General features: G+C 34.9%; 1 protein-coding gene and 1 long non-coding RNA gene across 21 annotated transcripts in view; one reads left to right on the forward strand and one right to left on the reverse strand.

Annotated features, from left to right (window-relative positions):
* LOC136024897 (zinc finger protein 426-like) overlaps nucleotides 1-25,741 on the reverse strand; it is an 83,688-nt gene that overhangs the window by 27,018 nt on the left and 30,929 nt on the right. For 7 of the 20 annotated variants that reach the window (XM_065700441.1, XM_065700443.1, XM_065700446.1 and 4 more), the window contains 6 exons: nucleotides 21,463-21,621; nucleotides 14,783-14,959; nucleotides 13,828-14,019; nucleotides 6,152-6,337; nucleotides 4,344-4,535; nucleotides 1,930-2,118 (listed from right to left, as the gene is read on the reverse strand). In XM_065700441.1, the coding sequence (XP_065556513.1) occupies nucleotides 1,930-2,118; nucleotides 4,344-4,535; nucleotides 6,152-6,337; nucleotides 13,828-14,019; nucleotides 14,783-14,959; nucleotides 21,463-21,466 (940 nt within the window). In that variant the 5' untranslated portion in view covers nucleotides 21,467-21,621. Of the gene's footprint in view, nucleotides 1-1,929; nucleotides 2,119-4,343; nucleotides 4,536-6,151; nucleotides 6,338-13,827; nucleotides 14,020-14,782; nucleotides 14,960-19,106; nucleotides 19,225-21,462; nucleotides 21,622-25,741 lie in introns of all 20 variants that reach the window. The other 13 variants (XM_065700455.1, XM_065700457.1, XM_065700456.1 and 10 more) reach the window with 8 other exon arrangements.
* LOC136024900 (uncharacterized) overlaps nucleotides 3,847-25,741 on the forward strand; it is a 67,775-nt gene continuing 45,880 nt past the window's right edge. The window contains exon 1 of the long non-coding RNA XR_010616954.1: nucleotides 3,847-4,330. This is a non-coding gene — a long non-coding RNA (uncharacterized LOC136024900). The remainder of the gene's footprint in view (nucleotides 4,331-25,741) is intronic.

The following is a 25,741-nucleotide window of genomic DNA, read 5'->3' on the forward strand; positions in this document are numbered from 1 at the left end:
CCCCTCATATATGTAATAAAAATATGAGAATACAGAAATTCCTTACGTAAGCTAATTTGTAAGTTACGTAAATCTTTAACTAATAAAATTTATTTTTACTAATAAAAAAATTGGTAAAAAATTAGAAGTTCTAGTTGCCTTTTTAGGTAACCAAATAATCGGAGGGTAACTAGACCACCTTCCCCGCTCCTTTTTTTTTCAAAATCATTCGATCAAAAATATTAGAAAGCCATTTAGCCCCAAAAAAAAAAAAAATGCAAATTTCGTTTTAATTATTCATCTGCGGAGAGCATAAATCAAAACATGCATTGATTAAAAAAACGTTCAGAAATTAAATCAAATAAAAACAAGTGTTTTTTTAGCTTTAAGCAAGGGGTGACATTAAAACATGAAACGAACAGAAATTACTTCATATATGAAAGGGGCTGCTTCCTCATCAACGCCCCGGTCTTCACGCTAAAGTCTGACTCTTTCTCTTAACTCTATTTTTTAAAACAGTAAAAACTTCAGCGTAAAGAGCGGCGCGTTCACGAGGAAGCAGTCCCTTTCATATACGAAGTAATTTCTGTTCGTTTTAATGTCACTCCTTACTTTCAGTCATTTTTTTTTATTTAATTTGTAAGAAACTTTTGGTTTTCTAAGAATCCTCGAAGAAAGCTTTCAACTAATTTTCCCTAATTCTAATTTTAATTTGTAAGAAACTTTTGGTTTTCTAAGAATCCTCGAAGAAAGCTTTCAACTAATTTTGGTATTTAGTTTCGAATTAATCAACTGAGGTATTTTAAATGGCCTATCCCTAGGAAAAAAAAGTGGAAAAGACAATAAATTTTGAAATGCACTCAATGCATGCCGTCACAGTTGCATATACATGGGCATTTTGTACTTGAGAATGATAGTGCTCTTTTGCTCATTTTCTCTTCTCCCTTGGTCGGTAACCACGCTTTGCAAGACACAGCCAAATATATTACTATTTCTCGGCTGAAGCATCTCACCAAAGGAAGCTGTCAATCAAAACTTTTGACGAGACTTGATAATTGGCGCTATTTTAAGTTTTGACAACCGACGGTCTCTAGAGAATTCTAGAGACCGTCTAGCTCGATGTTTTCAAGTTCACTTAATCATGGCCTCAAGGTCTATTTAGAATGAGATTTAGCCAATACAAGCTGTAAAAATCAACCAAATATAAACCCATTCATATTTGAATTTATGCAATATTCAGAGCTAACTAAGAGGGAATGCAAACTCAATTCATTCTAAATTGATAAGGGTTCAGACAACTAGAATTTCATTATCAAAGCTAGGTTATACAGAGATATAACCTGAAAAGTTAATGAGAATTTGAACTCCAAAATTTTGGCAATTTAAATTTCAATTTGCCGACAATATTGGTATTGAGTTTAAGTGTTAGCTGGATCTCAATGCTACATGTCCCTGTGAATAAATTTTAGCTAAAAAACGACAGTCACAGGTAAGGCTTGAAGGAACTAATGTTCTATAAGTCGTTACAATGACTAATGGTGACTAAACAAAATCAAGTGCTTCATTATGCATTTCGAGACTCGAAAATTGGCTCAGAAGAAGCTGTATCAGATGTAATAAGTAAGTTTTTGAAGTTAGTATTATCAGTGATACATTTGTTCATGATTTCTTCCTAATCAATTATAAGAATAATGTTCGACCATTTTCTTACCATTATAAAACCTAAGAAATGAAAATTTCATCGTCTTCCCCTATACGAACGTTGAAGAAGATAAATTTCATTTAATTCATCATTTTTAAATGCTAACAAAAAATGTACCTTATTAGCAAAGACCATTTATGCAAACCAGGCATATATCCTTAATAAATATTTCAGAAAATCAGTATTTGGTTATATAAAATACCTGGTTCTATTCGAAAAGAGAAAATGGAAGACAACGTCAACAATACCGTCAACAATTGGTGTAGTCACTGCAGATGGTTCAAATGAAGTTTTGGTGGGACGAACTGCGACATCAATTAAAGATTTGAAATTCGACTTGCAATCAGTAAAAGACGAAGGACATCCATAAGACGACAAGTTTTTAGCATATTGATCTACAGCAGCTTCATTTGAAAATATATCTTTGTTTTCCAAGCCTTAAGAGTAGACGCTAAATGTATACAGTTTAACCATACTTGCAAAAAAAGGAGGAAAAACACTATAACGAGTTAAAATTAGCTATTAAAATGTTCAGACTCGGAGAAAAAGAAGCAATATCAGCTTAAATTAACAATTATACAAACTCATTATAGGAAGAACTTCTGTGCAGCGATTACACAAAAAAAGAAAAAAAAGAAGAAATTTGAGCACTCGGTAGGTTAGGTTCAATCTACCAGTTACTGCAGTGAGGTAACCACATTCTTCGGGGTTTCACTCAAAGCAAAATTTACCCTGGACACAAATAGCTAAGGAGATAAGCTCGTTAAGTTAGAATGAGTTAGAAGGGCACAAAAAGTTAGGGCACAGGTTAGAAGGGCGCAAAAGAAAAAACTATTAAAAAGCGTAAAAAGGGAAGTAAATGAGATAGAAAAAGGATAAGGTAGGAATTAGCGTCATTGCACCTAGGACTGCGTGGGTTATAACATCCTCAAACAAATGTCCATTGAGCCTTTTGATTAAATCGACTATCCAGAAAAAATTACCATTTAAAGCGAATGACATAGGTCCCCTTTTTGGTTTCATTAAAATAAAGAACATAAGGTTTATAAAAAAGGTAAAAAAAAGAATCTTTCTTAATTTTTTCCTTAGATTATCGTATGTCTATCCTATAAAACGAGCAATAACTATTTGTGTACATTTTTTTCTAAAAAAAAACAATGCTATTTTTTTTCAGAAAATTGGCATACTATCATTTCCGGTGTAAAAAGAAGATTTACAAGATCAAGACTTCGGAAAAATGTGTTTAGAGCCTTAAAATTCAGGATTTTTTTTTATACAAATAAGGTCAGATTCATACACATTTCTTATGATTATTTTTCCTTTATTTCACTTTATAAGCCTGGTTATCAGAATATCTGATAACCATATATCCCATAGTCTGGTTAAAGGTCGCAGGGTTGAATGGTGCAGATGTCGAATCTTTTATTGTAATATTTGTTATTGTTTCATTGATATAACATGACAAATGCTTGCACTATTCCTAGAAGACACTCTATTCCTTACTCTGATTCTGAGGTTTATGTTCTTTGTTTCTGATCAATTCTGATCATTGTTTGATCAATTCCTTCCTTAGCTTTTTATTAAGCTTATCCGTTTTTATACACTCTTTTTTAATAGCCAATACATCTTTTTGGCTAATACTAATTATTTCTTCTTTTTCTCCATGCTTTTAGGCGCCAACGAAACCTATACCAGTTCAGCCCTAATACAAGGACCAATACTAATTATTTCTTGTTTTTCTCCGTGCTCTTTACTTTTCTCAAGAATTATCAAAATATTTTCAGGGACCTATTTATCAACATCACCATGAATGCATCCAATATTCCAACAGTGATTAACAAAATTAAAACGTCACTCATTCACAAACGCCCGATAACAGTAGCTTTTATGCACTACGCATGCGGAAGAAACTATAGTCCCATTCATAATTAAATTTAGAAAATACCCAGAGCTATCTGAGGCGGAACCCAAGTTCAATTCATTTGAAAATGATAAAGATTAAGCCAAGTAGAACTTCATTATCAATGCTAGGTCGCATAGAAACAAAACCTGAAAAGTTAATAAGAATTTGAACTTCAAAATTTAGGTAATTTAAATTTACCGACAGTATCAGCATCGATTTTTAGAATTAAATGAATCACATTGAAAGTAAACGCAACGTAAATAGATCTTTAGCAACACTGAGACGTAAGATTTGACAGAAGTAATATTCTATATATCATTACGAAAACTAATTGTCAATCAATAAATGTCAAGTATTTTATTAAGCATTTTGAGATTCCAAAATTTGCTTAGAAGAAACTGAATCAACTGTAATGATCGTGTTCCTGGAGTTATTATCATCGGTGATATACTTATTCATAATTTCCCCCTAAACACTTAATAGAACAATTTTTAAAATGGTCTTCCCATTATAAAGCCTAAGAAACCAAAATTTACTCTTCTTACACTATACAAAGGCTAAAGAAGTTACGTTTCAACTAATTCATTATTTCAAATAAAAACAATAAACAAGGCTTAAATTCTTTATTGTAACCAGTATTTGTTACTGTTAAATATCTGGTTTTACTCGGCAAAAAAAAAAAAAAAAAAAAAAAAAAAAAAAAAAAAAAAAAAAAAAAAAAAAAAAAAAAAAAAAAAACTAAAAAGGTTATATCCTTACCGTCAACTATTGGTGCAGATGTTACAAATGACTTAGATAAAGCACCGGGGTGATGCAATACGACGTCAAATTCAGTTTTGATATTCGACACGTGATCAGTTAAAGACGATGGACATCTGTACGAAAACAACGAATCTTTAGTATCTTCACCTACAGCATCTTCATTTGACAATTTTTTTTTGTTTTCCAAGCCTTAAGAATACATTAATTATATAAAATAAAATTTATTTGTGATTACAGCCCATAGGCCATAGCAAAAAACATAAACAATGAACAATTGCACAGAAATTACAAAATCCTGTAGTAACCTAGCTCTATGATCCATCACAGGACACAGGAGTCATGTCAAACTTCTGACACCCATAAAACATGCATCCACAGACACTCTCACCAACCAATCAAAATTAACCCTACCCAACACTTCAATTCTCCAATCATGAAGTTCTTTACATACACACTTTCAGTGACATACACTTTCATTCAAGCCTCCACACACAGGATAAAAATACGAACCAGCCTTTGGGCTTTAAATACCGATTCACTTTCTTCTCTGGCCCGGTGGAAAACTATTCCCCCTCATTTCAACAAATAACTTTTATTTCCTTTTTGTTCAAACCCACCTTAAAAAATAAAACTTCACCCCAAACATCCTTCCACAGACGATTAAAACTTCACCCGGTGAATTCGAAAGCAAGCGCTGGGCCTTGCATGCCTTTATTTCCTAACCCTGTATACCCTTTCAACTAATCCACTTACTTAGTCCCTAATATCCTCAAGCCCTAAATCATCCCCCCAGATATGACATAATCGAAACTGATTTAATATACTCATAACTTGAATACGATCTAACATACAGTTTAACCATTCGTACAAAAACAAAATGAAAAAAGAAATAACTGTATATGTGTAACTTTTTCCTCTAAAACAGTACAATTTTTTTTCTGAAAATTGGCGCACAGACATTTTCTGTGTGAACAGAGAGATTTAGATAGGCATAGACTTGGGGAAAACGCTTCTAAAGTACTATTTTTCCTACAAAGAACGTCACATTGATATGCGTTTCTTACGATTCTGTTTCTTTACTTTTATTTATTAGCCCGCTTAGCGGAATGGAAAGCGCGTCGGATTTTAAAACTATTTTTCGTTGTTTCATTGTAATAACTTGAAAAATATTTGCTTCAGATATTTTGAGGTTAATAGGAGTTTTATTTTTATTTATTGATGAAAACTGCACTTTTTTTTATATAAAAAAACGCATATATAATAATACAATATATATATATATATATATATATATATAGTAGGCAGTGGCGTAATTTTGTCAAAATCCTGGGGGGAGGGGCAAAGTTAAAGCCAATTTTCCCATATCAAGCGAAAATGACAATGAAAACTGAAACTGATCATACAGTATCATAAAGGTAAAGATGTACTAAAGAAAACTGACCCGTTTCAGTAGATGCTTCAATTATCCAGACTTATCTTAGTCTTGAAAAGATTTTTGAAGAAATTTAATTTCAGCTGGGAGGGGGGCAAACATGGGTCTGGGGGGCAAACCGAGGTCTGGGAGGGGCAATTGCCTCCCCCTGCCCCATAGCAAATTATGGCCCTGATATTAAGTGATTGAAGCATTGAGCCCAGCCAAAAACAATCTGTATAGATTTTCATGTGGCAGGTTTGTTCGATATAATTTTTGTGAATATTGGTCTGTCATTAAAACCTTTAAAATAATAACATATAAACCTTATGTAATAACAATAAACCTTTAAAAACAAAACAAATAGAAACTCGAAAAGAGAGGCAAATGTTACCGTAAATTTTTGGCATATCTGTAGCGAAAAGATCGGAAGGAGCCTCACGTTGCTCAACACCAGAAGTGCCAATAGAGTCAATGTTGGATCCTACAGAGTTACTTTGAAGTCGACGAGAAAAAGGCAAAGTATTGTTATCTTGAGACTCCAATTTCTTATTTGACAATGGCTTTAATTCTTCTACACCTTAAAAAAGATAATTAGACAGAGAAAGAAAAATTATCAAATATAATATGGTAATTTAATGTCAAGTATCAACATTTTTTATGTTATTTAAAATAACCTCACTTCCAGGTAGAATCATGGCCACGACCAACTGCTTTCGATTCAGGTTGTCTGTAATAGTATAAATCAAAGGGATTCAATATTCTCGTGCGAGCTCTTTATTTAGCTTAAAGGATAATTAATTTCTTAAAAACAGTAGCGTGGACAAAACTTTTCCTTAACTTTATTTTCTTCACTTTTTCTTCCAGTTCTTTTTTATAATCTACTGGAAATTAGCTATTTGTTATTTAAGTAGTAAGCAGAACACATAATTCGCAATTCTAATCTATCCTCTAACCCTTGGCCCAAAGACTTAATCCTACCGCAACTGGCAACTAACTGCTGTAAAAAGCCACTTGAGGCCAACACAGCTACGGTCGCTTCTCTTACATCACGACCTATTCGAAGCTTTCCTCTTTGTACTTACCCAAGTAGCTCCAATTCCCCTTAAATATTTCTTTACGATCTCCTCCAATCCCATTCGGAGGCCACCTGCTCCTCGTTTGGCCCTAGATGGTTGGCCAAAAATAACGATCTTTGGCAACTTGTCATCCTTCCTCCACAGATTGTGCCCAACCTTCTTAACCTTTCCCAAATTATAGCACCAGAAAGCAGGATACAACCACATTTTTTGTAAAGCTCACTGTATGAAATATGGTCAGTTAGACGGGTACCCAAGAAAATTTGAACTGGAAATCTCTGGAAAATAGGTATAAAATCCTCCAACGTCTTTTGGAGCGTCTACGTTTCAAAGCCATAATTGACCATTGTCATTACTGTAGCATCCAATATTCTAATTTTGGTTCGCGGACTTAACTTCCTAGTCTTCCATTATTTTTTTAATAGTGAAAAAAAAAACACACTAGGCCTTGGCTGTTCTACTTTTAATACCTTCTCTGAGTCTACGTCTTTACTAACAGTACAACCTAGGTAAGTGAAACTGTGCACTTGATCTTCTTGTTAGCCAACATCACCTCTTCAACAATACTTATTTCCAGTCTTAACGACTTATTTTTCTTATCATTAAACTTCACATCTATTCTTGCATCCTTAACTCTCAAAACTTCAAAATCCATTCATTTCGCTAACATTTTCGGTTAGGAACCTTAAATCTTCCGCGCAATCTACGTCTAGGAGGGTTTTAATTCCCCATTTGATTCTGTGCTCTCCCATAGTCTTTTCTGTGTTCTTAGGACGAAATTCATCAAAAGATCCATGTAAGTATGGATAGAACCGCAACCCTGCCTAACTCCTGATTCAATATGAAACCAACTACTAACCTCATGTCCTACCTTAACCACAGCAATAGTATTTTCGTACACAGCACAAATCACTTGTAAAAAAGTAAAACAGTTCAAAATAGGGATGAAACCTTTTTATTGACAGTGAATAAATATAAAATTATTTAACTGGATATTTGGGACACATATACAGTGTTCATCATCAGCAGTAAAAGTTATCTATCATCTGTACAAATGTACTTCACTTGTAAACCATACAGGGATAGGACTTTCACTAAAGCTCTTCTATCGGCTAGATCAAACGATTGCTCATAGTCTATAAAATAGAGCACTAAAAGGGTTTGATGACTCAGGCAATTCTCAGTTATTAATCTCACAGTGAAAATTAAGTCGATGTATCCTCTCCTCTTCATAAAACCACATTGGTCTTATGTTGAAACTTTTAGTCTTATTGGTCCTATCATGTTCTCATCTTAAAACTTTAGCTACGACATCTTTAAGTCCAACAAACATCATCATATTAAGCAATTTGCTTCCTATAAAACAAAGTTAATGTCTCTATAATTACCACTCTCACTTGTATCACATTTCTTGTAGGGAGGTTTAATTAAAGTTTTACTAAAATTACTAGGTACTTCCCCCTTTTTTAAATCATATTCATAATCCTCAGTAATTTGATCTCTAACCTCACACTCACCAAAGTAAAAAGTCTCACTTAACACACTATCAACACCTGGGGCCATTATTAGTTTTGATCCTTTTAGTACTGCTAGTTCTTCCTTAGAAAAAACAGCTTCCTTGACTTCTGAAGAGTCAAAACTTTTTCATTCTTTTCTATATTATTTCCTGTGACTTTGTGATGGTTTAGCAAATTTTCAAAATTTTCTGCCTACCTCTCTTTAACCCTTTACTTGCACTAATTATGTTCTCGTTTCTATCTTCAACTGGGACAGTCGAGATTGACCATCCCCTATCAATTTTAAACATTCTTTCGCAGAAAATTCCACTTTCATGCAATCAAAACAAATTTACAAGTACTTAGATAATTTATAAGTACTAGATAAATTTAGATAAATTTATAAGTACTTAGATAATTTATAAGTACTAGATAAATTTAGATAAATTTATAAGTACTTAGATAATTTATAAGTACTAGATAAATTTAGATAAATTTATAAGTACTTAGATAATTTATAAGTACTAGATAAATTTAGATAAATTTATAAGTACTTAGATATGTGTAATAGCCTGTCATACAGGCAGTGTCAGATTTAAAGCTTTTATGCTTCTCCAAGCGTGTTTGTTGCTCCGTTTTGGCGAGATTTTCAGGTCGAACACAATCTTAAGCTTTTTCAGACTCCAGAGAAACTCTTAGCTCTTCCGACCTCGTCACAAGTTCCATATGAGCTCTTGGCTCTTGTTTAATTAGTCATCCATTACTTCAAAACAAAATCAATAATTATAAACTTTTTCAAGAAGAAACAGTTGATTGATAGCAGAATTTGGTTGGTTGATAAAAACCTTAATTGAAATGGGAAGCAATTTAAAATACCTAAAGAGGCAAGGTTATGATAAAGCTTCATCTATGAGTGGCCAGTTTCAAGGTTGTGCGGCTATAGTCTGTGAAATATTTCCCCATGCAGTTATATGTTCATTGTGCAAGTCACACCTTAAATTTATCCCTGCGTCATTTGTAAAACATACCCGTTATAAAAAATTGTCATTGAAAGTAGTAATGAATTTCTTTAGAATTTCACCTAAACGATCTGCAATTTTCAAACAAATTTATTCAAAAAAGTAATCCTGTAAAAGGGACAAAAAGAATGTTATTGAAATTTTTTTTGTGATACTAGATGGGTGGAGCATATATTTTTTCTAATTTTTCATCTGTTTTCAGCCCCTCAGATGTTCGAACTGGAAGAACGACTTTATCAAGTCAATTTGTGTAAGTCTGTGACACACACACAAACCTACCAATTTTTATCGCCCTAGCACGTCCAAAAGCACTAAACTCGCAAAAGCACTGAACCCATCCCCTAACTACCCCAAAGAGAGCAGGTACAGTCCGGTTACATCTATCACGTATCTGTGACATTTGCTTATTCTATCCACCAAGTTTCATCCTGATCTCTCCACTCTAAGCGTTTTCCAAGATCTCTGGTTTCCCCCTCCATCTCCGCCCAATGTAACCAAATCTGGTCGAGATTTAAAATAAGAGCTCTTGGACACAAATTCCTTCTAAAAATCAAATTTCCTTAAGATCCGGTCACCCGTTGGGAATCTAAAAATACCTCATTTTTTCTGAATTATCGAATTAGGCCCCCCAACTTCCCCAAAGAGAGTGGATCCAGTCTGGTTGTGTCAGTCACGTATCTAGGACATGTGCTTCTTCTTCCCACGAAGTTTCATCTCCATCTCTCCACTCTAAGTGTTTTTTTTTCAAGATTTCTGGTCTCCCCCCCCCCGGCGAAACTGGATCCGGTCGGAATTTAAAATAAGAGATCTGAGTTACAAGATCTTTCTACACTCTTTCGTAAGTTAAAAATACCTCATTTTTTCAAATTTTTCAGAATTAACCCCCCTCCCAACTCCCCAAAAGAGAGCGGATTCGTTCCAGTTATGTCAATCACGTATCTAGGACTTCTGTTTATTTTTCCCACCAGATTTCATCCCGATCCCTCCACTCTAATCGTTTTCCAAGATTTCAGGTTTCCCCCTCAAACTCCCCCCAATGTTACCAGATCCAGTCGGAATTTAAAATAAAAGCTTTGCGACATGACGTCCTTCTAAATGCCAAATTTCATTAAAATCCGATCACCCATTCGCAAGTTAGAAATTCTTCATTTTTTTTCAAATTTTCCTCTCCCTTCAGCCCCCAGATGGTCGAATCGGGGAAACGACTGTTACAAAGTCAATTTGTACAGGTCCCTGACACGCCTAAAAATTTTCATTGTCTAAGCACTTCCAAAAGCACCCAGCTCACCAAAGCACCGGAAATACCCCCCCCCCCGAAACTCCCCAAAGAGAACGGATCCGGTCCAGTTATGTCAATAGCGTATCTAGAACTTATCTAGAATTAGCGTATCTTTATTCTTCCCATCAAGTTTCATCCTGATCTCTCCACTCCAAGTGTTTTCCAAGATTTCTGTTTCTTCCCTCCACCCAGTCCCCGGATCCAATTTGAATTGAAAATGCAGAATCTAAGACATAATATCTTTCTAACCATTCTTAAGAATAAGATACTTCAATTTTCGCATTTTCCAAAATTTCTGGTTTCGGCCTCCAACTCCCCCCAATGTCACCGAATCTGGTCGGGATTTAAAATAAGAGCTGTAATGCACAAGACCCTTCAAGATATTAAATTTCATTAAGATCTGATCACCCGTTTGTATGATAAAAATATCTCATTTTTTTCTAATTTTTCCTATTTAACCCCCCCCCCCCAAGTCCCCCAAACAGAGCCAATCCGGTCTGGTTATTTCAATCACGTATCTAGGACTTGTGCTTATTCTTCCCACCAAGTATCATCACGATTTCTCCACTCTAAGCGTTTTCCAAGATTTCTGGTTTCTTCCTCCAACCCCCCCCCCATGGCCACCAAGTCCTGTCAGGATTTAAAACAAGAGCTAGGAGACACGAGGTCCTTCCAAAAATATAATTTCATTAGGATCCAATCAGCCATTCGTAATTTAAAAATACCCCATTTTTCTAATTTTTCTGAATTACCGAATTTGGTTCCCCCCAACTCCCCGAAAGAGAGCGGATCCGGTCGGTTATGTCAAACACGTATCTAGGACTTGTGCTTATTCTTCCCACCAAGTTTCTTCCCCGTCTCTCCACTCTAAGCGTTTTCCAAGATCCCCCCTAACTTCCCCCAATGACACTGGATCCGGTCAGAATTTAAAATAAGAGATCTGAGTTACAAGGTCCTTCTAAATATAAAATTTCATTAAGACCCGATCACTCCATCATAAGTTAAAAATACCTATTTTTTTATTTTTCAGAATTAAAAAACTCCCTCCCCCAACTCCCCAAAAAGAGAACAGATCCGTTCCGATTATGTCAATCTCGTAACTAGGACTTGTGCTTATTTTTCCCACCAAGTTTCCTCCCGATCTCTCCACTCTAAGCGTTTGACAAGATTTCAGGTTTCCACCTCCAACCCCCCCCAGTGTCACCAGATCTGGTCGAGATTTAAAACGAGAGCTCTGAGACACGATATCCTTCTAAATATCAAATTTCATTAAGATCTGATCACCCGTTCGTAAGTTAAAAATTCCAATTTTTCCGAATTAACCGTCCCCCCCCCCCAGATGGTCGAATCGGGGAAATGACTATTTCTAATTTAATCTGGTTTGATCCCTGATACGTTTGCCAAATTTCATCATCCTAGCTTATCTGGAAGCGCCCAAACTTGCAAAACCGGGACAGATAGATAGACTGACAGAAATTGTGATCGCTATATGTCACTTGGTAAATACTAAGTGCCATAAAAACTGAAAGATCGTTTGGACTGGGCTTTTTGTAGCAATGTTGCATCAGATACACAAGGGAGTTCATACTCTATGTCTAATTATTCTTTCCATGACTGAGGTGCTGATGGAGGAAATTATTTTTTCTGATCGTTGTTTTTGCCACCAGAATTAATAGAACTTTAAAGAACTAGAATCAATAGATAATTTCATTAATATGAATTAAACTATGTTTAGTGACATGATTTTTTAAGACGTTACTGGGGATGGGAATGCCCATTAATAATGTGAATGCTTGACTGTTGATTTATAAACAAGACGGAAAACGTGAGGTCACAATGCGGCTCACCTCAGACCTACCTCACATCCCAATAATGGCAATTCAACTCTGCTGCCACCCAAGAGACTCAGCGAGAGTCAATCCAGCTCTAAATTGGTACCTGAAGAAATCTCTGGAAGGTAAGCAGGAAGGGTGTGCGGAAGCACAGGATGGCTGCCCCCCCTATTGTACTTTCTGGCTGAAAGGCTTTGAAACGAAAATCATCACCGCCGGTTTGTTTTGAAGGATCTAGTGCCATGTCCTTCACCTTTACCTCTTTTCTGGTGCAAGTGCTGGATCAGCGGTGAATTTCACAATATACCTATTGTATACAACACTGTAACATTCATCCATCGAGGGCTGACTTATAATGTGACGCGCACAACTGATCAATTTACAGTGACAAACACCCTCAATTACTTGCAAATAATGTAATAAAAGAAATATCAACGAAAAGAGTAGAAGAAGCACGTGCAAAGATCCATCGAGCGAGTTTAACCCTCTCAAAGGAGGACACTCATCATTATCATCAATGACTGAGGGAGATGACAGGTAAATGACTTGAACACAGCAAGTCCGGTTCTTTTGAGAATACACAGCTCTAAACAATACCATTAAACTATTCTAAATTACAATGCGGATTTGTCGATGAGAAGCTTCATTGGAAGTCTTTGCACATAAACATTGACCAACAGTTGACTCCGATTGCAGGATACAGTACAAATAGTAGACACAACCCTCAAAACAGTAGAATAATCCACTTAAAATATGTCTCACTAGCTCTCCCGCAGCCCTTAGTCTGCCAGCATGTGACCGCCTCGCTAAAATTATGGGGAGTTAGATGGCCAATGTTGGCACCACAGCCCATTTAAAGCTGGAGACCGCCGCATTGTTTATCCAAACAGACTACTGGAGATGCCCAGGTCTATGCTAACTAAAGCAAACAAATATTTAGGGAGCAGAACTTGCCACGCTGCCAACCTGCTATTAAAATAATAGTTAATTTCCATGGTTTTCCCATTAAGGCAAGGAAACTAAGGAATGAATACCTCAAACAGAATGTAGATTACACCCAGCCATAGACGAGCTCTTTAAAATAATTTATCGATAGTGAAAATTATAATTCGAATTATAGTTCTAGAAATGGTATTTTTTGAAGCGAAGGGTGCTAATATTTTATAAGAGGAGGGGCGTACCGGGACTATGCCCGGTGTACCACTGGGCCTGATTGTAAGATTATTAGCAAATATAATCCAGCCTATAGTCCTGAAACCAAGGCTTACGAACACAATCTTTTATACTGAGTGTATTTAGAATTTATTTATGTTAAAAATCTAGCACTATTTGTCCTAAAAATCGAAACAAAAGGTATATAATTACCGTCAACGATGTGTCTAATAGCTATAGGTTGTTTAAATAAAGCCTCAGGATGACAGAGTGCAGCATCCAATTCAATTCTGAAGTCTGGCATGAGAGCTGTCCCAGAGGACTGAGGTTCTTGTGATAAAGTCTCATTTTCAACATCTTGGTTAAAATGATCTTCAGTTGATAATGGATCTTTTTCTTCCAAATCTTTAAGAATGCATATATAAGTCATTCAAATATATACGAATACTACATGTTCTAGCTTATTCATTGGATAATATTTCATAGTCAATACTGACTCCAATGAATAGATAATTTGGAAATGCAGTACCACGTGCATCAACTGCTACAAACGTGAGGAAAGTAAGAAACAGAAGAATAGCCAAAAAACAAGAGGGCAATTGCTAAGCAGAGCAGTCGGGAAAAGTTGATAAATAATAAAACAATTCACATTTAATTAAAACGGTTTTTTTTTTTTAATAAAAGTTTAAAGAAATAAGGAAACCAATTTTTACAATTGTTTTCATGAAAAGTTTCACAGAAAAGTAAAGGATTCCGGTAAAGCCGGAAACAAAAGGAATTTGTTCTAAAACGAGAAGCAAGAAATAACAATAATTATAGGAATAACGAGTAGAGCAAAGAATAAAAATTCAAAATTAACAATCTGAAATTACTATGATAAATAAAAGGAACCTAAAATAAATGGCAATTAAAATGAAGGGCAACACAGAGAAATAAAACAATAGACTGCTATAGATGGATAGACAAAACCTAAAAGACCAGATATTTAAATATCTGTTTTTTTTTCAGTTTCTCTAAATTTTCTATTATTCAGCGTTGCAAGTTAAAAATATATCACATATTATATTCAGTTTTTTTTTTTAAATGTTACAAAACCCATCAAATGTTATCAAAATTGCCTTGAAGCAAATTTCAAATTCGATACATATCTGAAAATGTACATCCTTACCATCAAAAGCTGGTCTCTTCTTTACAGAGTGATCGGGAACAGCCCCAAGCTGTAGACCAGTGGCATTAAATTCCATTTTGAAGTAAGGCGTATGATCTGTCATAGCTGGCCAAGGTGTATATAACATAATCAAGTCTTCAACATCCTCATTTAACAATGGATCTTTGTCTTCCAAGTCTAAAAAATGGCAGCAAACGTGGTATATACAATCTAGCCAGATACTCGTAACTGAATATAGCTATTAGATTGAGAATTTGTTAAATACTAGCATTGAGACACAAATCTGTTGTTGAAACATGCCATCAAGACATTATAAGCAGAAGAAGTAACAAGATTTCAGAAGAAAAAATTTTCATCTAAGCAAAGGTCTGAAATTCACGGATTCTAAAAAAAATGTTGTTTAATAATTACAATTTTACTTATTGTTATAGTTAATCTGACCCTTAATCAAGCAAGAAACAATAACCAATTAAGTAAAAAAACAAACAATGACAAATTTGGTCACGTACCAATGAATGAAAATAGCCCACACTATAAGCTATTATAGCCAGGGGCCAGAAGCCATTTTACACTTTAATGAAAACTATTTTTATTTCTAGTTGTGTTCTTATTTGTCATTTAAAAAAAAAAGAAAAAAAAAAAAAAAATCACCAAGATTACTAAAACTAACACATTAATGCAGACTGAAGTTTAAAATATATTTATATTCATTCCGCAGAATCTTAGCAATGTGTGATTTATTAAAATTAGGCCTATAAAAAGAAAACGTTTAAAATGTATTTTGTTTTCAGCTACTGAAAAATTATGGTGTGGTCTTCAAAAGGCACAGGGGTGTGTCAGCCCAACTTCTTTTTGTAACAGTTTCTGCTTGCTTTAAACTTGGCTTTGTTATGTATTACAATTTCTGTTTGTATTGGGTTTCATTTATCTTTTGTTAGTGATTTACTGTTTTGAGTAAACCATAAATTATTTTCTGGTCATTAGAAGCCACATTTACTTGAACTGTTGTTTAAATTTATTTCTGCCCATCTTTGGTTTAATGTAGCTCTTGATCTTTCTCTAGAAAACTTTTTTTTTGTGGAAAAAATGTTATAAAATTAATTTCTGTAGGTTTTTAATTGACGAAATTGACAGTCTTTTTCATCAACTAATAAAAGTATATTTTAAATCTTTCAGTTTAAAATTTGGCTTACTATTTGTATGCTGGACAATAAATTTTGTCCAAAATCTTGAAATATGTATTTTTTGTGTCATCATTAAAACGAGAACCAACAATAGAAGAAAATATTTCCCTTCATTCTTTTTTTGTAGATTGGTGCCTCCTGGGAATTCTTATAATTATGAACAGACCTACCTAGGCCTCCAGCATAGCCAGGCAGCAGAGAACGTTCAAAGCCTCAACCATGCTCATTAAATTTCTTTATCAATTCAATTCAATTCAATTTATTTATAACCCATCTACAAAAAGAGGGCGGAACGCCCTTAAGATGGAGTAATAAGAGAAAAAAAAAGGTACAAATAAATACAAATCAACACAATCAAACAATTAAATAAGTAATGCTGACCATGGGTGAGACACTATCGACATAGAAGAACGAAAATCATGAAGCCTTTTATTAATAATAGATGTAGGAGAAACTAGGCGGAATTTGTTCACTAAGTAACTATTTCTAGTCCAAGGAGGGTAACTGAGAAGGAATTTAGCATAACGAAAATATACTCTACGAACAGATAGTTTCTGAGGTTCACTAAAAAACTGCCAAACCGGACAAAGAGAAAGGAGATGAGGTAGAACTAGGCTATTATAAATTTTCGCAAGATTTAATTTATCAATATGTTTAATATTAGATGCAATTGAAGCATAAGCAATTCTCAGTTTTTTCTTCAAAAGTTCAAGGGATAAATTCACAGTTTCTTTCATATTTTTTCCAATAGGCATTCCAAGGTAAACTAATTTTTGAGAAAGGGGGACATGAACATTAGCTAAAGATAAAAAAATAGGGCCATTTGTCTCTTTAAAATTGAAAGCTACAACAGCAGTTTTATCAACATTGAAAGAAAGCCCAATATTTTTATATTCATTATAAAGCTGATTAAACGCGTTTTCACATCCACTAAAAGTACGGCTTAGATTCAAAACGTCATCTGCAAAAGTTATTAAAGACAAGTTAAATCCACGGTGAATACAACTAAAATTAACAGAATTTTGGGCATTTAAAACAGAGTTATTAAATAAAGAAGGTGAGGTAAGGCCACCTTGACGGACTCCTTTCAAAATATTAAAAAGGGAAGATCCCCCCTTTAGCTTCGCCTTAAGGTGATGGTACATATACAGAAGGCACTTCACTATACAAAAATTTACCCCTCTTTTATACGCTTCAAATAAAACTTGGGAAAAAATACAAGAGTCGAAAGCACGAGCAACATATAAAGCACAAAGGATAATATGGGATCTACTTCTTTCTGCATCAGCAAGAACATTCATTAAAGCAAAAAGGGCATGCTCCCGGCTAATACCTTTTTGGTAACCAAACTGGTGGGGTGGGACATAACATTTAGAAACAATTTCATCCAAAATAACTGACTCAAACAATTTAAAAATAGTACAAGAAACTGTTATAGGTCGGAACGAATCACATGAAGTAAAATCCTTTTTGCCTTTTTTCGGGATAGGGGTTATTTGACCAACTGTAAATTGATAAGGAACAACTCCGTTTTCAATAGACATTTGAAAAAGTAGAGATAAATGATTAAAAAGAAGAGCACTTGCATAATCAAAATGTCTGGCAGTAATTCCATCAACTCCCGCAGAATTTCTTTTCTTTAGTTTTTGACAATAAAACGATACATCACTTGGCTTAATAATAAATGTCGAGGGTTCGTGTTTCTTCAGACAAGCACCTAATTCTTTTTCAAATTTTGACTCAAGAGCAGGATCGGGAGAAGAAAACTCGTGCTTATAATAATTTATCCACTCAGGCTCAGGAATATTATTTGCACTAATGTGTTCACAAGGGCGTTCAAATTTTTTCCAGAGCTTCGAAGGGTTCTCTGCAATTTTATGAACGTTTTTCTCAATAAGATCAACCTTATGTTTTCTTAACACTTTAGCAAAAAAACGTTTAGAACGTAGCCGCAGACCATTTATAGTCCCAAACTTAGGCCTGCCGCAATCCCTCCAAATATTCAGCCAAATTTTAGAAGACTCGCACGCAGAAATAAGGGAAGGGTTTTTTGACCAACCCTGAACTTGAGAGCCTTTCCTAATACGCTTGCACGGGACAGCTGAAGCTTCAGCACACTTTAATGCATGGTTAATTTCAGCTAGATAGGTGGTAAGTCCGATGGCTATTTCTTTTTCACTAAGGCCAGAGCGCGTGCACAACAAATGAAAGGGCACCTTTATTTTATTTAATATTCTGTCACATTCAAAACGAAACATCTCGCGGTTAACTTCTTTCCAGTCTTTTATATAAAACCACTTTTTATCTGGCTGTTTAGGGGCATGAAATGAAGCATTTATTTTCAACTTTATTGGAAGGTGATCCGAATAAAAGCCATCACAAATTACCTCGACAGTTTCACAGGGGAAAGATGCAATAAAATGATCAAGGTTAGAAGTCGCTGACAGGACACCAATAAACGTGAAAGTTTATGTTTTGTCAGCAACTGAGTAGGAAGGGGGGAGGGAATTCAGAAGGAGTTGGATTCTTGGCGATGAACTGTCTGTTAAGTCACAATTAAAGTCTCCTGCAATCAAAACTCGAGCATTTGGATGCTTTGAAACTCCCTTCACAAAACTCGCTAGCTTTTTGCAAGCATTTATGAATTTATTCTCTGATTGCGAAGAGCAGTAATTAGTTGGCAGGTAAACGTTTATACAGATTAGGTCCGAAAATTCGGCAGCAATGAAATGGTCATTCGACTCAAGGAGATTGACGGGAAATTGTGAAATAATAGCTAATCCGCCTGAAGGTCGGCCACGGCTCTTATTCATTTTCGCTGGGTGAAATAAGAGATAAGAATTCTGTGAAATGCTGAGTAAATTTTTCCTTTCACGAGACAAAAAATGTTCATCCCAATGGACAAATAAACTCGTAAAGAAAACACAAAGGATATGTCAGGAGCAACTAAAATGTATTATTATGCTGGACAAAACACTAAGACATTACAATTTAGATAATTTTAAACGTTGAATTAATTTTTTTTTTACAGTTTTAGTTTTATGTTCTTGTTGTTTCATGATAGAGTTTTATTCATAATCCAGGTAATCCTAGGTAAAACCATTTACGTGAGAAGTGAAATAAGATAATAATAAAGTTACTTGCTCAGTCAGTCAGTTGTTTTCTGAGAGTCTAACAGTGGATATTCGAATACCAAAATCTAGTGGTCCTTTGCAAAATGTTCATATTTATTGCAGTCCATTCTGTGATACCAATTCCCTGGAAAACGATTCTTTGTTGCTGCCGTATTTGTCAGAGCTTTCAGTTTCTAGATGTTATTAATTTATTGTTAGAGAGTTTAGTATGCCAAATATTGATTAGTCAGTTCATAAAACCACAACGGATCCCATGTCTTTTCAATCTCAGTTTATAGATGTTACATAAAAAATGTTCGAACAAACACATAAGAGTGCAAGCCAGTAACATTCCTTCCGTTCTGGATTTATTAATAACTTAGTATGAGTGTGACGTATGGTATACCACTCTAGTTCACCTCTAAGCACAAGTGACCATGTTTTTTTTTTTTTTTTTTTTGTTAACCATAATTGCACTGGTTAATGAAAGCAGTACAGTGAGATGTGATTATTCTAAAGGTGATAAACAGGGGATTCAAGCAGTATATTTTGGAATGCCACTAAGTAAGTGAAATGATTTTATATTAAATTTAAATAACCAACTTGAGTTTTATTAAAGGTACTTTATTAAATAGCCTGATATTTTTGTACCATGGTTACTCCAATGAATGTTTAAAAATGTCCAACTAGGCTTATTTTGGAGACCATTCACAATAAAATTCAAAGCAGAGTAGACATACCAGAATTGAAAGTGTAGGAGATTGGAATATATATTTAAAAGTGATAACAAAGCGAATTAATTACATAGAAAAAATCATGAAAATATTGACGCATAGGTCTCTGAAAAGTTATTGAAAGTATGTTAATAGGCTCCATCAGATAATTACAGCTTCCTCATGAACGTTTAATGATATGACTTATAGTCCAATAGCAACCTTGAAACCAATGTTTTAGCCCTTTTTAAACCAAAACATAGAAAGAAACTATCATTTTCAAGGGTCCAAAAATGGCTTCTGAAAACTGAATTTGCAAGAAAAGCAATCATTATATTCAGAAAAAGTATAAAAATAGTATTTAGTGGTATGTTCACTTTATTTGTAGGTCAATAATATACACTATTTAATACTCACTACCAACTAAACCCTATGTACATCATGTCCGAGTTTAGAAGCCTATTGTCCATTTTTCGAAAGAGAGGTTAGAACTTACAAAAGATAGCCGATGTGTCTAAGATTAAGCATTGTCCAAGTACAGTAAGTTACTATCTGATGTCTATTTTCTAGCAATCTCAATTATCAGTTAATTAGAAAATTTTACCAAAGTTAATGCTATGCTGATGATAAATCAGGCTAAAAGGCACAGCTGAGAGAACATAAAACAGTAAACTTGCAGTTTACAATATAATTTTGGGTATAAATGTATGTAAATTCTATTACATAAGGAGACATGTTAAGAAAACAATTCTTTCTTCATAATATGCGAAATAATCCTAGCTAACATATTATTCCAGCAGGAGAACCTTTATCATCACTTCTTTCACTGTTGTATAGTTATTTTTAACAAAATTGTGAAAAATAAACATAGATCTGACTTTATTTATTTGTTTTCAAATAGTTTATATATGAAAGTTAAACATCATCACTGCCATCTACCAAAAAGACATTAATAGGCAAATACTGATAAATTAGGTTAATTTAGGTTAGACTAGCTAAGTGGCTCTTTGTGTTTGTTTTACATACAATTTTCAAGACTTTGAGAATAAACATAAATATTAAAAAATATGATTGAAAAACTGGAAAAAAACATGAAAGAAGGGAAGATAAAAGTTCTCCTACTGGAAAATAATTAACTAGGATTATTTTGCATATTATGAAGTAAGAATTGTTTTCTTAACATGTCTCATTGTATAATGAAATAGTCACACATTTGCCCCTAATTTTGCAAGGATGCAAGTAGATATAGAACTTGTAACGTAGATAACTTCGAAGACCACACTGCCTTTCCATGACGAAAGTATAACAGTTTAGAATAGGGATGAAACCTTTTTATTCACAGTTAACAGACATAAAAATTTTTAACTGGATATTGCGAACAAACATACAGTGTTCATCATCAGCAGTTTTACTGCTGATGATGAACGCTGTATATGTGTTCGAAATACCCAGTTAAAATTTTTTATATCTGTTCACTGTCAAAAAAAGGTTTCATCCCTATTTTGAACTGTTATACTTTAGAACTTGTAGCCTATTCTGGGATCTCCAGTAATTCAATAGAGTACTGTTTTGGGGATAAATTAAATTGCGAGACCTTAAAGGTTAAAAAGATAATAAACAAAAATTTGAAAAGATAATTCCAAAAAAAGCAAGGTAAATGTTTAATTTACCCATAAAACAGAGTAGCCGATGGTACAAAGTCTTCTTTCATTCATAAATTTCCATCCGCAAAGCAGGAAGCTATTCTATTCATAACTTCTTTTTCTTCTGTTTCAGCAAACGGTTGTTTTCCAGTCAAGACTATTCAGCCATTTTCCTTTTGATTCGCTCTGTGAGATGATCATAGCTACTAAATTGGTTGTTTCTTATTTATCTTGAATCTGCCCAGGTTTCTTCCAGTAAATCTTTTGATTCTTGGAGTTGAAATGTACGAGGGTAAACATTGAGTTTTGAGCTCTGTGTGCAGATCTAGTCAGATAGAATCTTAGCTCATAGTGAGATTTTGTGGTGTTTGAAGCACTTTAACAATTTACATTGAAGGGTATACTGTGCAGACGTCAGCATATTACATTCGAATACGCAATGGTCATTTGTTTCATTTTTTTTTTAAGTACAGTATCTGTACTTTAAAAAAAATGTACAAAAATGTAAAATTTAAAAATTTTAATCTCCACCAGTATGTCTCTGATGGGGATTAGTTTCCCATTTGGCTGGTCAATATTTAAAGTATTTTTTGTAATTTCATCCACCTGATAGTTACCAATTATACCTGAGTGGCTTGGAACATACTGAAAATAAGTTCTTATGCGTCTTGAAGCAAGACTATGAAAAGTGTCTATATCCGTCTTATACTAAGAAGATAAAGATGGCAGCTCTAGGCTTGACAAAGCCAGAATTGATTATAATATTTTGTAAGTTAGCAGTCAAAGGTTGATTATTCATTAGGTGCTCTAATGCCATGATTATGGCAATTAACTCTGCAGACATTATAGACACATTATCATACATTCTCACACCCATTGCAAAATTAAGGGGTGAGATAATAGCTCCACTTGCCACCTTTTCATTCATTTTGGACCCATCAACAAAATCCATAAATGGTTTTATATGTAATTGTATTAAGTGCAAAAAAAAATTCTGGACGAAAGCAATGGGGCAAGTTTATTAGTCTACTTTGAGAAATTAGTGTTTATCATGGGGACTGACCAACACCGCGGGGGGGGGGATGTACGTGCAATAGACTTTGCTGGCACTGGGAATTTCTTCTCGATATTTGTATATTCATTTGCAATGCCTCTATACATTGATGGACCTCTTAACCAGATATGCAGGGTATGTGAGCTATTAGCTACAATTTTTGTCAGATAATTTATCAAAAGAAATCTTCGTCTTTAATTTATTGTTAATAATCCAATGTCACTAAGCAGACTATCACCCCACTCTCACCAAATATGAGACGAATTACACCATTTTGTGTTGTTTCAATTTTTTGCATCAGGGTCTTTACAGAAGCACTATAAACAATGAGCCCAAAATCAATATTGGGTCTTATATGTGATTTATAATATTGGAGTAAAGTTTTCTCGTTGCAACTCCTGGGCATGGATAGTAGTCTTTTTATTTTTTTTATTTTTCTATAGCATTTTTCCCAAAACACATCGTGTATGCAGGATGGGGGGTGGTCTATGCCTACGTTGATTTTGGGGAAACTCTAATTCTGTTAAAGTAACCTGGCGGTGCTTCAAGAGCAAGGGTAACTTCCACGCGCCATGGATTTCTGCGTGTCCTGTCTCTGGCGGTTGGCACAAAAATAAAAACGTCAGAGTTAAGACAAGTGTACTTTCCCCGTGGTGTAAAAGTTTCACACTACTTTGCCCCAGGCACCATAAGCATTAACTCTCGAAGCTTAACTAATCACAGCACAGCCTATATAGACACCAGTTGCGCGGAGTCGTATCTTGCCCATAGAAGGATTTCAACAAACATCTTTAGACTAGGTGTTAACCTCCAGCACTCCCAAAGCCAATTAGCGCGGAAAGGTCTTGGCTCTATTCCGAGAGTGAAAACAGAAATTTCTGTCAATATGACTATAAGAAATTTCAATAACCTGTATGAGTCTGTATTTTCAGGCCATCACGTGGCAACAGATCGATCCAGAGTTTAAACATTGAAGGTAAAATAAGCTAAATTTACAAAAAAAGCATTTTTCTGATAAACAGGGCCTAAGGTCCCAACACACCGAGCAAAAATTTTTAGACAGTAATTTTATTCAAAATTCTCCAAAGACTTTATAACAAGGCTTTTGGGGTTGATATAAATCACCAGAGCTTGGGGGCAAGGGTTGTGAGTTATGCTGCGGGGCATTTAAGGTTTTTATGGACGGGACAGTTTTTCAACTTTTGGTTGAAAATTGGAAGTTCTCTGCGCCAAAGGTTGAGGCCCCCTTCCCTGACAATTTCTCATTTCACCAAACGCATCTGATTGAAATTATGAGATAGTGATTTTGTTAAAATAGTCCAAAAAATATAATAATTCCGAAAAATATAGGATTGACACGACCCCCCAGCGTCCTGGGGATTGGGTTGTAAGTTATAACATGAGGGCACGTAAAGTTTTTATGGAATGGCCGGTCGTATAAAATTAGGACGGGGCTTCGTTGATTTGAAATCGGAAGTTAAAGGGCCCTTTTTAAAAGTCAAAAGTGATTTGAGAGCAACCAGTGCCCCCCTCCTCCTACACGCCCACCATTTCCATCAACATCTCCAATCAAAATTTCGAGATAAACATTTTGTTTGTCTTAGTACAAGTTTCCGGATATTATGACTGAGAGGAAGACCAACGCCCTCCTCCTCTTCAGCTCTCAGGGCATGGGTTATAAGTTTTGCCGTGGTGGTATATAATGTTCTTATAGAAAGGGTGGTCGTATATGCTTTCGAGTTGACTCATTGGATTGGTAATCAGAAGTTCTAGTGCTTTTTTAAAGAGTCAAAGTGATCAGAGCGCAGCAGCCCCCCCCCTAAAAAAACACACACATAAACACGTCGGGTTTTCTCGAGATGCATCCAAAAGATACTTTGACACAGTTCTTCTATTCAAAATAGTCCAAAGATAATATACCAAGGTTTTTGAGGTTGATAGAAACCACAGGAGCCTGAGGACGAGGGTTGTAAGTTATGCTCCTGGGGCATTTAAGGTTCTTATGGAAGGGATGGCTTTATAAACTTTAGAGGTGGCTCCTTTAGTTGAAATTGGAAGTTCTAGTTCCCTTTTAAGTCAATAGTGATGGAGGTAAACTAGGCCCAACTACCCCTCTTTTCACCAAATGTATCTGTTTGAAATAGTCCAAAGAACATATAACAATGCTTCCAGGGTTGGAACAGCCTCCCCCCCACGAGCCCTGGGGAAAGGGCTTTAAGGTTCTTATGGAATGGGTGGTCGTAGTAAATTTAGGTATGTCTCATTTGATTTTAAATTGAAAGTTATAGTTCCCTTTTGAAGAATTAAAGTGATTTGAGAAAGCCCTTCCCTCCCCATGCCCATTATTTTCCATAACAAACATCTAAACAAAGTTTTGAGACGTCAATTTTTTCCGGATTGTTGAAAAGCTCAGTAATTATTTAAGTAATTACAAGCTCAGTAAATATTTGGGGATGTCAATCCCTCCACCCCTCTCCCCGAGGTTTCAGGGCAAGGGCTGCAAGTTATACAAGTTCTTCATTGTTTACATATAATTCATGTTATTGAGCAAAGGTTTGTATCTTTGACTAGGACTTTCCCAAAATACGAAGGGCATTAAGACGAGTCTTTCAGGGAATGTTTAGGGGAGTGTATGGGTTGTCAAAAGGGTGTAATTGAGGAATGACTGAACATATCAATTTGGAACTTTCAGGAAATGGTGAGGGCACTGATCTATTGACCAAAAAGGCAATATTTGCCCGATACTACTACAACTACTGCTGCTTCTACTGCTACGACAAGTACTATTGCTACTACCACTACAACCACTAAAACGCATACTTCTGTAGCAAAAAAAAAATGTTCTTATTGAAAACAAAAACATTTGAAGAAACGTTGAGGGGAAATTTGAACTTAATCAAACAATATTATGTGTATACGGATTGCTGAAACGGGTATGTCAGCAATATTTTTGGAACAGCTTATCATACCAAGAGGAAACTTCAGGGGCATCATGAATAGGATATTCAGCTGACCAAAAGTTGACCTTTTACTCCTACCATTAATACTGCTGTTACTACCGCTACTACTAATAATTATACACTATTACTGGTACTTATGTTCCTACTACTACCACTATTACTATGATACCAGTTGAATTAAAGCTACACGTATGAAGGTGAAAATTTGACAGAATACTAAGTGAGACTTAGAACTAAATCAAAACACACTATGCGCATGTAGATTGTCAAAAGGGGCATCTCAAGAATTGAT

Source organism: Artemia franciscana, chromosome 3, assembly GCF_032884065.1.
Source record: "Artemia franciscana chromosome 3, ASM3288406v1, whole genome shotgun sequence".
NCBI classification, from domain to species: Eukaryota; Metazoa; Arthropoda; class Branchiopoda; order Anostraca; family Artemiidae; genus Artemia; species Artemia franciscana.